Source organism: Camelus dromedarius, chromosome 17 (assembly GCF_036321535.1).
Source record: "Camelus dromedarius isolate mCamDro1 chromosome 17, mCamDro1.pat, whole genome shotgun sequence".
In the NCBI taxonomy this organism is placed as follows: Eukaryota; Metazoa; Chordata; class Mammalia; order Artiodactyla; family Camelidae; genus Camelus; species Camelus dromedarius.
The window spans coordinates 16,800,155-16,820,875 of NC_087452.1; the positions used below are offsets into that span (position 1 = coordinate 16,800,155).

At 41.7% G+C, this 20,721-nt stretch overlaps 1 protein-coding gene across 12 annotated transcripts in view; it reads left to right on the forward strand.

The window, feature by feature from the left end:
• The window catches only part of FOXP1 (forkhead box P1), a 549,781-nt gene that overhangs the window by 366,635 nt on the left and 162,425 nt on the right, over positions 1–20,721 (forward strand). For 2 of the 12 annotated variants that reach the window (XM_031471113.2, XM_031471111.2), the window contains exon 1: positions 18,331–18,707. The exons of 8 other annotated variants lie outside the window; for them this stretch is intronic. In XM_031471113.2, coding sequence (XP_031326973.1) covers positions 18,522–18,707 — 186 coding nt within the window. In that variant the 5' untranslated portion in view covers positions 18,331–18,521. Of the gene's footprint in view, positions 1–18,289; positions 18,708–20,721 lie in introns of those variants that run through there. 2 more of the 12 variants (XM_031471110.2, XM_031471114.2) reach the window with 2 other exon arrangements.

The window sequence follows — 20,721 nt, forward strand, 5'->3', positions numbered from 1 at the left end:
CCATCCAAGTAGCGTCCCCCTCAGTACTTGTTGATGTCACCCTTACCTCATACTAGGGTCTGTTGGTGGCTTTCCTTTGGAAATTTGGGTGGGGAGAGGGGAAGAGGAGAAAGGATAGTCTGAGAAATGAAAGAGTCTGCGTCAAACACTTGGCCAAAGTTTTGGCAAAACCACTTCTTGTTAGTAAACTGCCAAGCTGGGGCTTACGAATAGATGGCACCTCTGACTATCTGGAACCAAGTGATTTCTTAAAATTAGGTCATGTGTCAAGATGATTGGGATACCTGAATTAAAGAGGGACTAAATAATTTCTAGTGTCATGGATATTGATACTCATTTGAGTAAGGAGTAATGATGGCTTTTGCTTTTGTAGGTAAATGATTTCCAATCTCATTGCATTCCCTTCTCCCCCCCCCCCCCCCAAAAAGAGGATGGGATGAAATGATTGCATTTTTGTATGATAAAAGAATGAGAATCCCAATGATACTTTTAGTTTGAACAGAATCTGCTTTTATACCGTGAAGTGAATTCAGGGGAGGTGTAACTCATCCGTGAATGTGTCACCTATTCCTTAGAGTGGTGTCTTTTTTAAAACAGCGCTCCAAATAATGTTCAGCTTATCTGCCTGATAAAAGGCATAATGTAGTTTTTAAAAACATTTTTATTATCTTTTAAAAATATGATACTTGATACATAAAGAATATACTGTATTTCATTGAATCTTTTATAAGACCTTTATTTTCTATACTAGTGCTAATATAAAAATGCAGCCAAGTCAGTTAATCCAAAATGCTTTCTTATCTCATCTCTTTTAAGAGGCATCTCAATTTTGGAGATGCTAAAATAAAAATAAAAAAAAAACCCAGTGCACCTTAAGAGCTATTAATTATGTTATATAACATATTCAATAAGTTATAAAGGCTAATCTAGTAAGCATCTGTGAACACCCTGACACCCGATCAATCAAAGAATTGGCCCATTGCTCATAACTTGCATTTCTTCCCAAAGCCCATGCAGGTGACCCTCCTCCCAAATTGGGGGTTTATTGCTCTGCTTTTCAAACATATCTAAACTCTCTTTCCTGTAACTGTAAATTCCTCAAGGGTAGAAGCCATCTCTGTTTTCTGCCACTGTTATCTTCAGTGACTGACGCAGACCCTGGCCCAGTAAATGTTGGTCAGTTATTATTGATGAACTGTATAATTGTCTGAGCCAGACCCACATTCACTCTCCCCCTTCAGGTGTGGTTTAAACACCATTGCCGCCAGGAAATCTCTGACAGCCTGAGCTGCAAGTGATCTTGCCTCACTTTTGAACTCTTAGCAGTTCATCTTTACCCACCCCACTTCTCCTCCCGGTCCTCGCTCTGTCCTGTCCCTGCCTGCCTTCTAGGCTGGTGAGAGCAGAATCCCTGGTTGCTGCGGTTTGGCACCTGACATAATAATAAAAGGAGGCCTAGATTAAATTGTTTCTGGGACTTTACATATATTCTCACCAAAGTGACCTAAATGAGGTGAGAGGTGTGCCCGTTCCCATTTAACAGATGAAGAAACAGACACGTGCTCATAATTGCTTAAGCAGTAACTGCATGTCAAATGAAGGCAGACAAAGCTTCATCTAAATGATTTTGCCTGTGCATACGTCATTTTTTCTCTGGGGCTCAAGGCTTTATGCATATCCTTGGGTGTATGATTCAGAAATAAATGGGAAAAAAAATTAAAACCAAAAATAGACTCACAGACATAGAAAACAAACTATGGTTACCAAAGAAGAAAGGGTGGGGGAGGGATAAATTAGGAGTTTGGGATTAAAAAGATACACATTACTGTACATAAAATAGATAAACAACAGGATCCACTGTATAACACAGGGAATTCTTTTCAGTTTTTTTTAATAACATAATGGAAAAGAATCTGAAAAAAATATATGTGTATGTATATGTATAACTGAATTGCTTGGCTGTACACCTGAAAGTAACATTGTAAATCAACTACACTTAAATTAAAAAAAGAAAGAAAGAAAGAAATGGGGAAAAAAAACCAAATGAAGTAGATCCAAGTTTTCTCTTTTTTAAAATTTTTAATTGATTTATAGCCAGTTTGCAGTGTGTCAATTTCTGGTGTATGGCACATTTCTTCAGTTATACATGAATATACATATATTCATTTTCATATTCTTTTTCACTGTGCTACAAGATATTGAATATAGTTCCTTATGCTATACAGTATAAGCTTGTTTATCTATTTTATATATACTAGTCAGTATCTGCAAATCTCGAACTCCCAGTTTATCCCTTGCCACCCACCTCCCCACTGGCAACCACAAGTCTGTATTCTATGTCTGTGAGTCTGTTTCTGTTTTATTTGTCTTTTTTTTTTTTTTTTTTTTTTAGATTCCACATATGAGTGATATCATACGGTTCTCTTCTGGCTTACTTCACTTAGAATGACATTCTCCAGGGCCATCCATGCTGCTGCAAATGGCATTATATTATCATTTTTATGGCTGAGTAGTATTCCATTGTATTAGTACACTACAACTTCTTTATCCAGTCATCTGTTGATGGACATTTAGGTTACTTCCATGTCTTGGCTATTGTAAATAGTGCTGCTATGAACATTGGGATGCAGGTGTCTTTTTGAAATAGGGTTCCCTCTGGATATAAGCCCAGGAGTGGGATTCCTGGGTCATATGGTAAGTCTATTCCTAGTCTTTTGAGGAATCTCCATACTGTTTTCCACAGTGGCGGCACCAAACTGCATTCCCACCAGCAGTGTAGGAGGGTTCCCTTTTCTCCACACCCTCTCCAGCACTTGGCATTTGTGGACTTTTGAATGATGGCCGTTCTGACTGGTGTGAGGTGATACCTCATTGTAGTTGTGATTTCTAGATAACAAGTTTTCTCTAAGAGTGAGATTAGCAACTACTTCTAATGTTTAAGAGATATCTCTATTTTCTTTCATATTATTTACCTGATTTTCTATGGCCTTATTTATTCCTTTACTGATTTATTGAAATTGTTATGGACCATAAAACTTGGACCTTTTTCTAGGTTAACTATGATATGCAACTATTTACCCAGTGTTTCAGTGCTTTTTTGAATTTGATATCTTTTTACGGCCATATTCAGTTTTAATATAGTTTTATTCATCAATTGTTTCTTTATGGTTCCTGAGTTTTTGTTATTACGCTGAGAAATGTATTCCTACCTCTTAGATGACAAGAACATTTTCCATTTTTTTCTTTTAAAAATATTGTTTAAAATGCAGGTAAGGCTAGAGTCATAACAATACCTCCCTACCTTGGCACAATCATTTATTGAATTGGTTATTTACTCAGCACATTTATTTAGCCCCCGTGGTATACAGAGATGAATATGACTAGAAAACACCCCTGCTAAGTGCAGTGGGGCGCCCAGCAGCATAATTTGATGGGCATTTTCAAAAGATCCCTCAGGCTGCCTTGCGGAGAAGAGATTTTTAGGGGTCGCCAGGGGAAGCAAGGAGAGAGGGGTCGGAAAACGACGCCCGCTTGGTGCAGACCCAGAATTTGGTCAGTAGAACTAAGGTTCAGAGAAGACTTGTCCACATTGGGCTAGAGCACAGTTGCTGCTGTGGAAATGCCAGGCAGGCAGTTCAGGCGTCCAGATGAAATGCTGCTTCGAACCTGGAGCAGAGCAGGACTTTGTGTGGGGGACCGTTCAAGGAAAGCTGGACAGGTGGCAACCCTGCTCGCTTGGCACCAGCCAGTGGAGCGGGCTCACCAGTGATGGATGGCTTTACATTGTTCTGAGCGCAGCGCACAGCGGCGGAGGCAGGGGGCGGCCCCTGGGGAGCTCAGAGAAGTCTCTGGGCTTTTCTTGCACGTTGTCTTCCCCTTAGTATCCAGCCAAGGTATCAACTCTGTATGCTAGCCTCGTTGCTGCCTAGGAATTTCACTATTGTTCCGTATACTCTAATTCACAGTCCTAGTATTTATATTTTTACACATTTTAAACTCAAAGTATCTTGATTTTTGGTGAATATGGGACAGTAAGTGTAGTTTGTAAAGCATAGTGAAGGTCTTTTTTTTTTTTTTTTGAAGGATTCAAAGAATGTGACGACATGCAATTTATTATGATAATCCTCCCTTTCTCGAAGGTCCATGGACATTTTTTGCTCAATCAGTGTTTCATATTTTTGCTCCTCATTTTATAAATGATTCTTCCCCTTGACTTCCCAGTCTCAGGAGACGACAATATTTCCTTTGAAAACCCAGAGGGTGAATGGGTCCTGTGTGTATGTTTTCCAAGTGTGGGTATTCCAAGACACTTCTCATGAAAAGGACTAGAATTGCTAAGTCATTTTTTTAATATAAGGAGGTCCATGTTTGGGCATTGAAATTAATTTCCCTTATCTCGCCATACAAATAGCCACCCTGGCTTCTTTGATTTATTACCTGGGATGGTTCAGCGGCACTAAAAACAGAGGACGGGAAGACATCACCTTTACGTGCCATCATTAGTCACAGCATTAGAAGCATCGCCCTGAATGGGCTGCTTTGCAGGAGCTCCTGCCGTGCCATGAGAACACCCCGTTCTCTTCCTGTGTGCCAGAGACAGCTTCCAGGCCACATTCTTCATTTCTTAGTAAGTTGCCCCCTCCCTAAAATCCTCCCTGTCTTTCCTCCCTAACATGGTGTAAAAGAACTTTCCAAATTGCAAATATAATCCCTGATTAGAGACAAGGTACTGACAAGGAGCCAATATTTTAAAACCACATCTCCAATCAAGGACTTGTGTATAAAATATATTGGGGGAAAAAAAAACCCTCAGAATTCTACAGTGAGAAAAAATTAAAATTAAAAATGGGCAAAAGACTTGAACTGAAATTTTACCAAAGATTTACCAAAGGCATGAACAGTTGTTCAACATCATTAGACATTAGGGAAATGCAAATTATCAGAGAAAAATAAAAAAGCATGATGAGATACTACACACCTGTGACAATGGCTGCAGTTTAAAAAATTGGGTAATACCAAGTGCGGACAAGGACATGGAACAAATGAACTCCCATGCGTTGCTGGTGGGATGCAGAATGGGACCCCAGTCAGCAAAACAGTGGGCCAGTTTCTTTAAAAATTAAATATACAGTTACTATGTGAGCCAGAGCTCACTCCTGGGTATTTATCGTAAGGAAAAGAAGGCAGATATTTACAGAAAAACTTATACATGAATATCGTAGAAGCTTTATGTATTGTAGCCCCCTGCTGCGGAAAACCCAAAAGTCCTGGGTGAATAGATAAACTCTGGTACCTCCATCCAGTAGAATAATCTTCAGCAATAATAACAGACAAACCATTAATATACCCAGCAGCTCGGCAGAACCTCAGAGATATTATGTTGAATAAAAGAAGCTAATCTCAAAAGATTACATACTATATGATTCCATTTATATGACGTTCTTGAAAAGATAAACCTGCAGTGATGGAGAACAGATCCGTGGTTGCCAGCAGTGAAGGATGGAGGCAGGATATGACTATGAATGGACAGTACAAGGAAGTTCTGGGGGTGATGGAGCTGTTCTGTATCCTGGTGGTGATGTGGTGGTGAGTATATGGATGTATACCTGTGCTAAAATTCGTAGTGCTGTGTACCTCCCACACCACAAAAATCAGTTTTACTGTTAGGTTTCTTTCTTTTTAATTTACCAAAGTCCCAAGTTCTGTACATGATCTCCAAGTTCCAGCCTCTTTCTATCATGATTCATCCACCTGCTTCTCAGCATTCTGGCCCCTCCTCTCAGGTCCCAAGTGCTCCTTGTTCCCTTGTGTCCCTGTGGGCACACTCCTCTCTCTGCCCAGGAATCTCCCCTACCCACTTGTGCACACCCACCTCATCTGTCTGCCAAGCATCCTTCACTGCTCAGGTATGGGGACACCAGCATTGGCTCTAGGTTGGCTGCCTCTGCACACCTACCCCTGGACATTTCCACGACTTGGGGTGCTCACTGGCCGGCTCCAATGCCTGCTGTTTGGGCTGCCTTGCCCGTTCAGCTGTACATTCTGGAGAGCGGGCTTCATTGCTCACTCCCCAGCCCTGGTAGAGCAGTGAGGATGAGAAGGAAGTCTGCCCTGGACTCACAGATGGAAGTCAGCCTTTGTTTTGTTTTACTTTTGCCCTCTTCTCCTGGCAGCATTGGTCTCTGACACCCCCCCCCCCCCCCCGCCTCCCACGGGCTCAAATTCCTCTCCTCCTCTTGCCCTTTCAGCCCGGGAATCCTCTTTTCTGGCTTTGCCCAAACTACTTGTTAAAAAGCAATGAATCATGGTTTTAAAGACCTTGATTATCTCTTTTTTTTTTCTCTTGAGCAAATATAAAATTATGTGGCAAAATCACAACTGTGGAGGGGTTTTCTCGCTTTTTCTTCAGAGAGTCAGAGAGTCAATGGGTTTTATCGTGTACCATGAAAAGGCATTAGTAGTAAAATCCTTATTATAGATGTGTTTTTACATGGTTCCTGAGAACCTTCCAAATTCTCTTGGGGAGAGAACAGACTTTCTGCAAAAAAAAAAAAAAAAAGAAAGAGTAGCCCCTATTCTGGAATCCGTAGCAATAGTAATAATAACAACAACAACAAAACTTATATGGTGCTTCCCACGTTCCAAGCACTGTCCTAAGAAGCACTTTGTGTATGAATCACTTACTCCTCACAGCACCCTAGAAGGTAGTGTGCTCATTGCTTCCCTTCCACCCCCATGAAGCTGCAGCACAGAGTGGTTATGTGGAGGTCCAGAGTGGAGCTAGGATTTGAGCCCAGGCCATCTGGCTTTACTTTCCAAATGACTGTGGAACAAATGGAAGAGGGAAGGTGGAACCTTCCCCACCGGGGACACAGGCTGACCTCTTTCCCTTTCTCTCCGGGAAGCTATCTCCACCCCCTTTGTGTGGGATGTTAGGAAGGTGCAGACATGCTTTGGGGATGTGCCTTTTCTTCTCCAGCCAAGTTCAATCTTATATCTGTTTCCTGGTCGGCATTAGAATAGGTAATTGGAATAATTGGAAAAGAAAGCTAAAAATCAGAAATCAAAAAGGCTCAGGAAAGGCACAATATATAATATTATATAAAGACACAATAGAAAAAAATGTAACTTGGGTTATGCTTTTACAACTTCTCAGTGTTTTCACCCGTGTGTTCTCCCAAGATACCCCTCACTGCTACCCTTTATTATCATCTCCTCTTTACAGGTCAGGATGGTGAGGCCCCGAGAAAAGTGAGGTCTCCACGTTGGTCCATGTAGGGCTAGAAAGCAGGCTCAGTGTTTCCTTCCCTTCCCCTCCTGTGCTTCTCCCCTATGCCCCTCCTCTCTTCCACTTAAGCTCTTACTCAAGGAGTAAGAGAAAGTGTTGCATGTACTTAAAACACAGGCAACGTGATTTCATCTCTTTTCTGCATGCATTGATTTTCTTTGGCTGCATAACACATTGCTGTAAATTTAGCAGTTAAGAACATCCATTTGTTAGCCCCCAGTTCCATAGGTCACCAGTCCAAGCTGGCTTCTCTGCTCAGAGAATCAGAAGGTTCAGTGTCAGAGGTGTTACCCAGAGTGAGTTCTTGTCTGCAGGCTCTAGGAAATAATCTGCTTCTTAACTCATTCAGGTTGTTGGTAGAATTCAGTTCATTGTGGTTGTAGGACTGATGTCCTCACTTCCTTGCTGTTATCAGTCAGCCAGGGGCTACTCTCGGTGTTGAGAGGCTGCCCACATTTCTTGCTGTGTGGCCTTCTCCACCTTGATGCCAGCAATAGTGCATCATATCTTTCTTGTGCTCTTGAATGTCTGACTTCCTCCATCTCTGATCTCTAATGTCTAATATAAACCCCAGGATATAAACTCCATGTCATTCTTTGACGCCTGCTTGGATCACCCCTATCCTAAGATCAGCTGATTTTGGACCTTAATTACACCTGCAGAATCCTTCACATTGATACCTTGATGTTTGGTTGAATATCTGAAGCCAGGAATAGGAATGTGGGAAATCATCTTAGAATTCTGCCTGCTGCAATGCATTACAACACTAAAAAAAAAAAAAAAAAAAAAAAGTAAAGAGAGACAGAAACAAGGGCCAACTCAAAGCTATTTATTTTTCAGTAGTAACTGCATAAATTCTTCTGCGCTTTTTGCCAACACAGTGCATTTTGTATTCATTAGGCCATTTAATTAAAAGCATATTCGAATTTGTATACATCTTTTGTCTTAACAGGATTGAAAAAGAATGAGATAGGCGTGATATTGTTGAATAATAGCACAGTTACCTCTCGCCAGCTATTCAATACGTTCTTTTAGCATCATTTCAACCTATACTTTTGTCTCAGCCTCTGTGGTTCATCTCCTTGAACTTTCTCTGCCTCTTGGCTGTTGGATTCCTTCTCTACTTGCAGCCCTCATCTTAAATATCACCTCCTTGTGGACAGATTCCTTGATGGCCATGTCTAGCAGGGTAAGAATGACACGTATGTAAAGTTGTTTCATTAAAGCTTCCTTTGAAATGGCTCTCTAATTATTTCTGGTTTTGTGGATTGCCAGTGTCTTATCTCTATTTCCCATAGACTGGAAGCCTTACAAAAAGGGCCCCTTGTGTCTTGACTGTGTTTGGTACCGAGCAGGCATCAAAAATTATGTGTTTAGTGGACGTGTAAATAGAAGGTATTACAGAAAAGGTAACTTTAACGTTTGTTTAAATAGGTTGCTAGAGTAGTGAACCAAGTTAATCACGAGGTCACTGCTAAAGCATTTATTGTTTGAAAAGCACCTGATTGACAGTCATAAAGCTCTTGAAAGAGAGAGAGGGAGGATAATCTATAGACGGTAGCACCAAAGAAGAACAGTTCGCATATTGTCCTCGGAAACACGCACGGGGTGAGGAGTCCCCAAGTCATAGACCGTCTGATGTTTGGATCATGGGTTCCTGCAAAGTTTTAACGGCCCCGGACAGACGCCTCTTTCCTCCCCGTCCTTCTTTGAATAGCTCCTCTCTCTGATTTTCTCCTAAGTTTCACCTTCACCTCCAAGCAGTTGTAGATACACTTGGAAGCCACTTGACCTTGGGGGTGTTTGTCAGCCTCCCTGGGCCTTGTTTTCCTCGCCTGTAAAATGAGTACAGTAAATTCCCACCTAGAAAGGTCACTGGGAAAACGGAAGGGCAGTGAATGCGAACACCTGACTCACCCTGAGATTCATAAACGCTACTGCCATTATTTTTTTTATTCTTTTTTTAACCTTAAAATTATTTTTTATTGATGCATAGTTGATTTACGATGTTAGCATCAGGTGTACAGCAGAGTGATTCAGTTATACATTACTTCCAGTATTATTCGACTGTGCCACAGCTCTGCATATCTGACGTGGAATTGAAGTCCTCATCTTAATAACTGGTTTTTGGAAATTATTATTTTTTTAAAAAAAGAAAGTTACAATGAAGTGTAGGATCATTGGAGATAATATTCTACTTAGTATATGTTTATAGAAATCAATTAACTAAGGACTACCTAATTTCGAATCTATAGCTTAAAATGACTGCATTTCACATGCAATGCTCCTGAGCACAATTTATCTACTTTTTTTACCCCTGAGAATTTAGAAGTCACTCTAGAGTCTTTGTGGTTCCTCTGGGTTTCTATGATGAACTCCAATTAGCATTTTATATTGCCCTTTAGAAGTATTGGTTACTGTCAAGTTCTGAAAAGCAACTTGTGGTCTGTTCACTCTTTCTCATCCCTTAATACATGATAGAAAAAGAGTCTGTTGCAGTCATCACAGACCAGCTTGCCTCTGCCCAAGCCCTTCCCAGCTGGTCCTGTTTGGTGGAGAGGACCCTCCTGCCCCAGCTTGTGTGAGGAAGTAATAGAGCTAAGACAGTCACATCCTTGGACCTGAGGAATAGCCATCAGCAGGGCTTCAAAGAGTTCCTTTGCCATGAAGTACCGAAAGTTGTTCAGAATCGGTCACATTCTTATCACATTTCCGATGAGACCATTTTAGGAAGCAACAAGGGCAGGGTAGATCAGTGTACATTTCTTCTTCTTGTCCCCCTGTATAAGCACATATTTGAGGAATTCTCAAAGCAGTTTTAAATAGCGTCAGCAAATCTGGTGATAGAAGAATGGAGCCAGCGTCTTTTCCATTTATTATGGGGATCATTTCTGCCCTTAGAGCTGCTTTTCTAGCTTTTCATTTATTGTGCCTGCCTTTTAATTCGCTGAGTATGATTTAGAGAAATCGGCGCGTGGCATTGCAGTGGCGTTGGAAGTCTGTACTTCTGATTTAATTCCTGCAGGCTGAACTCAGAACAGAGGGCCGGGAGTCTCTCCTCCGTCCCAGATTTGCTGGGAGAGCTTGGACAGTTGGCACAGCATCTCTGTGTAGGCCCCAGTTTCCTCTCCTGTAAAATGGGGCTCTTTTCTTCTTATCAGAGGGTTGTAATAGTAAAAGGAAATGTCCTGTGGTTGTGAAAAAAAATTGAAACCCCATGCGCCAGCTTTCATTTTTATTTCAATGTGAAATTAACACGCAGTCAGGATGCCGCCACTTCCATAGGTGTTACCATGCGTTCATCATATTTCTAGGTGAAGTATATGAAAGTGATTATAGGTAATAAATATCTTTTTTTAAAAAACTTATTGCAGAGGCAGTTTTTCCACTGTTAATGAGGGTAATTTGACTTGGTTGAAGGATTGCAGTTCTTAAGAATTAATGCAGTAATCCAATTCAAAGATTTAAAGAGATCTAAGATTTTTCACAGGTCGCGTGCTAGTGAATGTGCTCCTCTCACACAGCAGCTAATGGACTTGAACGCCAGTCTGTCATTTACTGTTCCCTCACTGAGAGCAGCGATGCCCTTGGTCCTGAGTCTGCTTCCCAAGCATCGCAGGTTATTTAGAAGTGTGGTCTATTTGTAACACTTTTGAGAGATGGTATCCTCCTCCCCACAGCCCCTAATTACTATAAAAACTGGGGTTATCTTTCTTAATTACACGTTTGAATCCTAATCTGCTAAGGTCTAGGGAGCATTAGGCTCAGAGAAGCTGCCTGCTTGCCTTTCTTTTCTCAGAGAAGGGCCTTTTATTATTATTTTTAATGTATTTTAAAAAACTAATTCCTGTATCATTGTATTCGGATGTATAGGTTAATTCATGTGAAGACAAAGGTGACATGCGTGGTATTCATAACTTTCCATTTTTGATAATGATGTATTATTAGCAGCTAACAATATTTTGCAAAGCTTTATTTGTAAAGGATGCTGGCCGTTCTTTTTCTTTCCTGATCCCCGTAGGTTCCTAAATATGGCAAAATCCTATTTTGAAGCAACGAGAAGCCTTCTCTTTCCAGGTGTGTCCCCCAGGCAGCGTCACCGTTCTGTGTGTGCAGGAACCTTTGTTCCTTAATTAGGAAAGGGACTAGAGGTCATTAATTGTGGTTCCAAGGGGTGTCGGCTCGAACGCTGATGCACTAATACATTACAGGGAGAGAGCCAGCCTAAGTCTGGGAGGCTCTCAGCAGGTCTGAGAACCATTAAAAGATAAATAAGCAGCAGAGGGTCCTTGCAGGGCTGTCCTTGAGGGCCTGGCTAGCTGCTCACCTATTTTAAAGCCAAAGAGATTTCTGTCCTCAAGAGAGGGAAGGAAGGGGATAAAGTGCAACTTGTTTAGAAATCTAGAACTTTGCCTTTGTTGAAAACTTATGACCTTTAAAAAAAAAAAGGTCAGGAGTCTTTTGGATTTTTTGTTGAGTTAGTGGACCCCATCAAAATGCCTTTAGATGTTATGGAAAGTGAGTGAATGGCTGGCATACATGAGAGGAGACAGATAGCCTAATGTTTTCTAGACCAATGTACACCGCTGCCATGAACCTCGGAGGCATGGCTAGAGTTTTGAAAGCTAAAACTCCCAAACTGCATTGGCCGAGACATGGGGCCGCATCCATCATCGACAAAGAGCCTTAATTTCCACATTGAGAACAAACATTTCTCCAGCCTCCAGGCAACTGCATGTGTCTAGGTGTTCCCAGAAATATTAACAGCGCAAATGGTGGTCTCACCTCACTGTCAGGATCAAGGTTCCAGAAGCAGGAAAGTAAGCCAGTCGAGTGAAAAATCTCTGACCACGGAGATGTTTCCCTGCAGCTGGGCTGGCCCAGTGAGGGGATGCTGAAATAAAGGATAGGAAGGATAAAACAAAAATGGCAGTTTGGGAACCAGAGAATGGAAATTAGCACCCTTAATTTGAGGGCCGGTTGCTTCTCTTTGAGAAGATTCTGTCCAGCCAGGTGGATCACCCTTTGGAAGGCAGAGAACTCAGGGGCCACTGGGCAAGTCCAGGGTCCTGTCCTGCCCTTCTACCTACCACCCCCTCTTCATTTCTTGCTTTCTCTTTCCATTCCCACCACAGGATAAACTGCCTTCCTCCTGCTCCTGTGAATGGAAGACATTATTAACAAAGTAGGGGGGGGAACTTCATAAAGGTAGCAGAGATCTGGCAGGTAGACGTGTGACACCATTTCCCCTGTGCTGATAACGGTGTTGGTTGGAAATGGTGAACATGGAAACAAATATGATTTCCCTGAAATGTTCAGCCATTTAAAGAGGCATGTCTAGCTAGCAGTATGTGTGTGTATATATATATTTTCACCACCAGTAATTCTTTTTACATTGTATTTCTCAGAGAAAGAAAAATAGATTTTAAAATGTAAAAACCTGTTCTTCAATCGAGTATGCAAAAATCTCATTGCAATATTTATTCCAAACCTGCTCTCATAATGTTCAGTCAAGGAGAAAACAGCAAAAAACAGTTGTTGATGGACTTAGCACAGAACTGGATTAAATAAGCATTAGTCTACTGAAGCTGATTACAGGAATATGAAAATGCAGTATCTTAATGGTACATATTTTTATGTGGCAGCTCAGTTGCCTTTCATTTTGCAGCTAATATGTCTATTCTTATGAGTCATTTACTTCTTTAATTACCTTTTGCAGGCAAGGCACCATGGTATATTAATGTGAATGATTTTTACTGCCAGTTTATCATACAGTGCCCCAGAAGTTGAAAGGCGTAATTGACTTGGAAGAACAGCTCATGAAGGAAACAATATTTAGTTGACAGTTTTCCTTGTACTCTCTGTTGACGTTTATGAGTTTACACTATGCTAAAGGAGTAATAAACACAATTTTCTTTCAATAACAGGAAAGGGTAGCTTCTAAAATACATTTGTGGCAAACACGTGTTCATTTCTCGAATAATATGAAAATAACACATTTCTCGTGATAAGACCTCTCAGACTGCCAATTGAATTAAACCTTTGAAGGTGCATTTATAACCTGTCTTGGAGCATTAGGAGATATTAGGGTTCCTGTGATTGAATCGATTTAATGAATATTTAAATTATAGACAGATTTGGATAAATCATATTTAAATCTGGGTGTTAGAGTGAGACTCTTTGGCCTCATTCTCCCAATTTCCAGAGGGAGGGAAAGCGAGCGGGAAGGGAGCTTGGGAATTGTCTGGAGGAAGATTTTCCTTCTCCCAAGGCAAGGGGAAGTCTGGTAGTACATTTTAGGAAAATAAAAAAGAAGGGACTGTCAGCCCAACTCCCTATAAGGTCTGGGCTTTGAACAGTTAAACTCAAGACTTGGGTGGGTCGCTGCTGTTCTGGTGTCTGGAACGGTGCCGTGAGTTGACTGGGGCAGTTAGCAAGTGCTCATGTTTTAACCATCACTTCCACGGTCCCCTGGGCCCGACGCTGGCTCACTGGCTTTGGGCAGGCCCCAGTTTGGCACATCGGTTTAGAGGGAGTTAAACTTTTCACAGTTTTCTGGATTGTTTGCAGTTCAGTCCTGTGCAGCATAATGAAAGTTTTCTAGCCATCTGTTGTTAAGCTGGCGGGGAGCAAGGCCAGTATATCCAAACAAAGTTCTGGCCTGCTGTAAACGGAACCTGTCGGTGTAGCATAGCTTTCCTGACCCCTCCAACGAATGGGGCAGCCCTTGGTACCAGGCACTCACTGCCTAGAGCTTTCAAAGGGGAACTATTTTCGGGGTTGGGGGTGGTGAGGGCCTGTTTACTTTTTCCCTCCGTGTTCCTCTCACTGGCTTGGACTAGTTTATACTTAATCTTTAAATGGATAAATGGTTACTTGTCCCCCCTCCTTTTCTAGAGAAGGAAGTGTGGCTTCTTAAATGAGGATCGTAACTTTCAGAACAAGGTATGAGTGTCTGTGGCTGTGTGTGAGGCAGCTGTGATTTGAAAGGATGTTCTACTCAGTTGTTTTTGTTTCATTATTTTGGCTTTCAGTGTTTGGGGACAAACAGTCCGAGCAATGGAAGCTCCTGTATTTATTACTTAGCTTATGTAACTCAAAGTGTTTCATAGCTTTAAAAGGACCCCCCCCACTTCCGCAATTTGTATTTCATTATCAGAAATTAATACAGAGCATAACTTACAGAATGGCTCCTGGCTGTATGGGCTGTTGCCTACTTCTCTGTTCTTATTGACAAAGTCTACCTATTGTTTTTAATTGCTCAGCTTAAGCTTAAAATAATTTCGTTGTTTTGTGGCATTCTGTAATAAATGTTTAATTTTTGCTTGCTGTTTCAGTGTTTCCTTGGCTCCTTAGGAAACATTCCTCTGCATTCAGATCCTTGTTATATGTCTGTCTGTATTGCAACACCTGTCTAAACCCACCCCTAACCTTTGTGGGTTTCCTTTTGTTAATGACACCTTGTAGGTGCTGTTGTATTTCTTTCTTGGTCTTGCTGTAGTCTGTTTCCTGTCCAGCATTGGTTACATTTGTGCTCTGTGAAGAGAGGGCTCTGGGGAGTCATTGTCAAACCTCTGTATCCATCTCAATTCATTAAAATATCCAGAGAGAATGGCCACTGTCATTGAATAACTGTGTCAGCCCCTCCCCTGGCTGCCTTAGCCCCTGTGGATGAGAAGCAGACCAGTCCCACACAGTTACAAAGAAAAAAGGCACCCAAAGGATGCACATTTATCTAAAGCATCCACACAAGGGAGTTTGGGTTCAACTGTAGCTGCAGTGCAGGAATGGACAAGGGTCAGAAATTCCATAAATGGAGGTGGGGGTGGAGGGGGAGCAGGAGAACCAAAGGAATAAATTAGGAGATATAAGGCTTCTCCTTTAAGGGACAAGGAGTTTTGCAGTAGTGAAAAATATTCAATTTAAAATTTAAATGAGTGCACTTACTTAGAAATACCATACAGTCATAATCTGTTTGTAAGGTGACTGACATATAAAGTGCTTTTTTGTTTTAAGGTAAAAAAAAAAAAGTATTCAGGGTAGAGTTTCGGGTGTAAATGTCAGGTGCGTAACGCATGCTCCCTCCAAGAGTCAAGCAAATAACCTTGGCATTTAGGACACTGCCTTTTAGAACATGAAATTGTATTTTGTTGTGTGTCTTTTTTTTTTTTTTTTAAAGGAGGACTACATTAAGGGGTCACCTATTAGCTGTGTTTTTGCTGTCTTAAACTCAGCCCTTCTGTCTATTAAAATCAAACCACTGTGTAAACATTCCGGTGTTGTTCTTGGTCTCTACAATGGCCACGGGGATCGGGTTTCACCTGCCTGCACATCTTCAAGCAATTAGAGCAATTAGCGTGAAGCCATTTCACATTCAAGGATTCAAGGTCTACGGTGACATTCAAGTCTAGGAGAAGTCTGAAAGAGAGAGAGGAAGCCACGTAGAGCATGGCTACTCTTCCATGGCCCTGAGCAGACAATTTCTCTTTTAAAAATGGTAGCTCTTTAATGATATTATTATGAGGTTTGGAAATGACAGATCAAAAGTTGTTTATATCAAAAAAACCCAACAGTCATTTAATTATACTAATGAAGGTCTTTATACATGGCAGATTTTTTTTAAAAAGACTTAATGGCCATGAGAAATGGAGTGTTGCCGTACCTTGTATCACCATGGGAGTGACAGCCTTCTTTTCATAGGAAGAATATATTTTGTAATATATAAGGAACTTTGCATTCCGCCTTCCATGGTAAACCTCCCTGTTTTGGGTAAATGTAATCATTACAGCCATGTAGAATATTTAGTTGGCAGACTTTGGGGGAGTAAGTATTAAGAGTCACTTTTTATTTATTTTTTTAAAGCTTGGAGAAGAAGAGTGGCAACTTTCATACACTGAACTAGTGCAGTTGAAAGACAAATAAATGTATCCTTAGTGCATCTGATGGCTGTGCTGTGGAGGACTGAAGAAGGTGCCTTTTACAAAATAGTCTTAGAATCCAGGAGAGTTTTTGTTTTGCCTGTTTGTTTTGTTTGTTTTTTCACATTTGTCATTGAGTTACCCAGGAATCTTGCTTGCATGAGACAAACCCAGAACTGATTGCAGCTTTTGAAATCGGTTAGTCGATTTTTAAATCTTCGTTTTTCCCTGTTGGGTTATTATTATGCCAGAACCAGGGGGCGAGGGGGGAGTGCTAGTTTTCAAAATCCAAGGGTGCCGCGGAGAAGATGTGGCTGTGCCCTCCCTGGAGGTGTTCGCCATCAGGAGTCACCGCAGGCTAAATTATAATGTGGAATTCTGTTGCCCTTTAACCTGATGCTGCCTGTTCGCATTTAGTGTTTGTTAACAAACAGTTCTAAGTACAAAATTGTTGGGAGAATTACTTTTTCATTATATGCACTGACTTTAATTAGAATAAGCGGCTTATTTTTAAAAAGAAATAACTGTGTGCCTCTCAGAAAGTTCTTGCGATAATTCCTTTATGAAATTGCTTTAGTGGACTTCAAAGCTAGTAGGTGTTGAGCGGCTTTATATCCGTAGCGCTGAACGCTTCGATCTATTTGTGTGACCGAGGCTGGAGCATTTGTGTTCATTCATTAATTCACCTTGTTAGGGAACCATACTGCTCAGAGGTCTCTAGCCCCATCTCGGACCACTGAGAACTCCTCTGTTGAGGGATGGCTTTCCCGCCACCCCCTTGCATGGCACCCAGGCTCTGTGCCTTTTGAAACTGCATTGCAGAGCAGATGCAGGGGATGCTTATAAAATAGTAGCATGCTGGGCACTGAGTGAGGTGAGGGTCTTTTCCCTTTTCCCTTGGCAATGGGTTTCTGGGAAGTCATCATTTGCAGCGTTTGTAACTTGACGAGCTGAGTTAGACAGGAACACTTGAATTGGATACTCCACCCCTCCTAAAAGTGGAGAGGCAGGCATCGAAGCGCTGTGGGGCTCAGAAGGGAGGTAAGGCAGTAAACCAGATCTTTCCTTTTTTTTTTTTCCCTCCTAGCTCGTCCTCTGTTTCTCTGATCTGCCTTTTGAACTGTTTTTGTGGCTGATCAGTTCCACCTAATATGTCTCTTGATTTCTGCTATTGTAATACTCAGGCGACATGCTGTTCTCTTGGTTTTTATAAGCTTTAGATGCTTCTGCCTGTCATATTCTGGCGGTTTATCTTCAGCGTCTGGATTTGCTTTCAGACTTGAATGTCTATCAAGCTGCCGTTGCTTTGAATGTGAGATCAAAAGAAGATGAATTCCAGTAAAAAAATTTCCTTCTATGAAGAAAAGATTGGGGCCTATGTAAACATCCCACTGACAGTTCCCAATGAGTTATTTTAGCCGAGTATTAGCACCTGGATGACAGACACTCCAGCATTCCACACTAAATAACAAATCAGTTGCTTCCAAGGCAGAAGAACGTTGCCACACCAGCAATGCATTTTCAGGAGGAGTCCTTTTTCCTCCTCCTCCCCCTCCCCGCCTTTTGTTTTTTCTCTCCCCCCACCTTTATTGAATATGGCTGTTCAACTCTTCATCCTATTTTTCAAGCTGACTTGCTCTGCCTTCAGCAGTTTACTTTTCTTTACGGTATCTGTCAAGTTAACTCGGGTGACGGAAGACAGGACTTTGATAATTAGTTTGGGACGGGTTAAGGAGTGTTCAGGGAGGCAAGCTAGGCGTCTCGACATAAACAGGTAGTTTGGTTGATTGCAGAGAAGTAAAATGCCAAGGAAAGGCAGCAAAAGCTAGATCAAGGGCATATCCCTGGAATGCGGGCGATGTGTTCTTTAAAAATACATGTGACAAATTCCTCTCAAGTCGGCAGAATCTGAATTTTCTTCCTTTCTCCTTTCTTCCTTTTTTTTTTTTTTCAAGCGTCCTGCCTGTGTTAATGTCATCTCCAAAATATGTGAAGAGTGTGTTTTCCCAAAGCCCATCGGTGCGGATTTGTCTGCGTGAAGGAGCTGTGTTTGGCTAGGGCTCTGTCTAGCCAGGGCACACTTCTGATCCTGTGTCCCTGCCTGCAGACCTGGAGTGATTTAGATACAGTGTAGCCTGAATAGGTTTCTTTAAGTGCTAAATGCAGCTTTCAGAATTACCTGCCAGCTCCAACTGATCTTTCAACTTTGAAAGTGAAGAATTACTTGAGGAATTCTTGTGGTTTCTTTGTCATTTAGTGAGAGCCCAGCCAGCTACTGTGAAGGCAAGCGTCCCCGAGGTTGCCTACAAAGGGCAATGTTCCAGTGTGTTTTCTCCTCGAGTGTGCTTCAGCCGCACAGGACTTCCTGTTTATTCAAACATCTTTTTTACCACTCGGCAACCCCCGCTTCACAGAAACAGCCAGAACCCATCTACAGCAAGAAGACGGAAATCCAAAGGCAGACAGTACGAGCTCTCTCGGTCAAACTCTTCATTTTCTCTGTAAGTGTCCAGAGGAAAAAAAAAAAAGGAAGATTTTTGCTGGGTTAAACTTTTAAAACTAGGGATCCGCTCCTGCAGGGACCTTCTCTGCAGGGCAAAATAAGATGATCCAGCTTGTTTACTTCTCTTTCTGTGCCTCCCCCCCCCCCCAACCCCGCCCCATCAAAGACGGTTTTCTTTTTAGATCTTGGAGAGGACCGGTTCGTCGTTCTTAACTCCTTGTTAATTCACTCTTGCTTTCAAATGTGTCTTCGGATATTATCGGCTCAGTCAGCCACAGTCAGCCACAGTCAGCCAGCCGTGTGTCGTCAGGGGCTTGAATGGAGATGAGAACCTTGCTCTGCTTATTTGTGACATTGTTTTGTGTTGCCTTCTTTTCCTTCCTGTTATCACCAGGAGTGAGAGAGTTCAGGGAGGGTGCCTTGGTAATTCTGCGTCTGCAGGATCGTCCTCGATGAAGGCACCGCGACACCGTCATCGCATGCGAATCGGTCTTGATAATATTTGTACCAATTTCATGCCAATAAAAGTCAGACCACTGAAACAAGCACGGTCATTATCTCATTCATATGACTATTGTTGAAACGGAGTGGGCTGCAGGAAGAAAGAGAAAACCTGCCTCACTTTCTGAGATGGTTGTTAACTTTGATGTTGGAAGGTTCTTTTCACAATTCTCCTTGTGGATAATTAGTATGGCAGGGAAAGCCCACGGACCGGGGCTGCTGCTTCTCTCTGCCGACCAGCGACGCGGTTGCTCTCTGGGTCCTTTCTGTTGAAATGACTTTCCCAACACATGGTTTGACATTTTTTTTTTTAAAGGGTTCCACCTTTTCCTGTCTTATGTAGACCTCCCTCTGGCCCCCTGTCCTCCTTTCACACCCTTCCCCCAACACACACACACTTCAGTGTAATTGGTAAGCCAGGTGCTAATTTTTTTTTTTTAACTGTGTACTGGTCAGGGAATACACAGGAAGTGGAAAATTAGCTCTTTTGATCTGAGGGGAATTGTTATTACTCTCCACCTCGTTTGTTAGTCCCCAGACTAAATATACTTAAATTTCAGCGTCTAAAAGAGCATCTATTGGAATAAAGAAATAGCCTCTGTCCCCACCTCTAATGGAAAAAACATTTAAATAAATAAAATAAGTAACTGTACGCGTGTGTGTACATGTATCGCTCACGCTAGGCTGGCTTTTTTTCGTGTTCTGAAGTTGTTCTACTTTGCAAGAAAAAAAAATTATGTTTGTGACTGCCTTAAGGACAATTTGTATAACAGTAGGAGTAATTGCAGGGAAAATGGAAAGAGTGACTGGAGGTATTTACTCAGATGTTAGTGTAGGTGTGGGGGCCGAAAACTCAGTGTGGGAACAGTGGGCTGCTTTTCTTGGTATCACAGTCTATTTGATGACCATCAAATTTCCCAGCTCGCTGGTTTTGTTTTTTCTGGATGGCATGTTTGATTATTTATCAGAAGGGGAAGGGAGTAGCTGAAGCAAATAAACATGTGACCAAGTTCTGTTTTGTTTTCCACTCAGAAAGCCATGCCCTTTAACAGACATACAGAAAAGAATAAATGCATTGTTTTATGATAAAAGGAAATTATATGTGTCATTTTCTTTTTAAAGGCAAGAGAGTTAACCCTTAAGACTCAGGGGCCTTTTTGCCTTCTGAGAATTTGCCAGGCTTTTACTGAGAATTAATCTATTGCGGTGGATGGTTTTATGGTGCAGGATTTCCCAGGATTAGTTGGTCAGTAGTTTGGCTTTTCTGGATGCTTTCCTTATGCCTGCCTCAGTAGCTCTACTTTTATGGTGGAGGTGTGTGTGTGTGTGTGTGTGTGTGTGTGTGTGTGTGTTTTAAACAGTGATGCCATTGGATAAATCAGAAGCTCTTACAGTTTTGTTGAAGGCTGTATTCTGACCTTACATCTAAACATAAACAGCTCAGTTAAAGGGAAATATACCAGACTTTCTGTGAGAGGGTGCAGCATAATTTATTAGAGGCCAACTTTTAC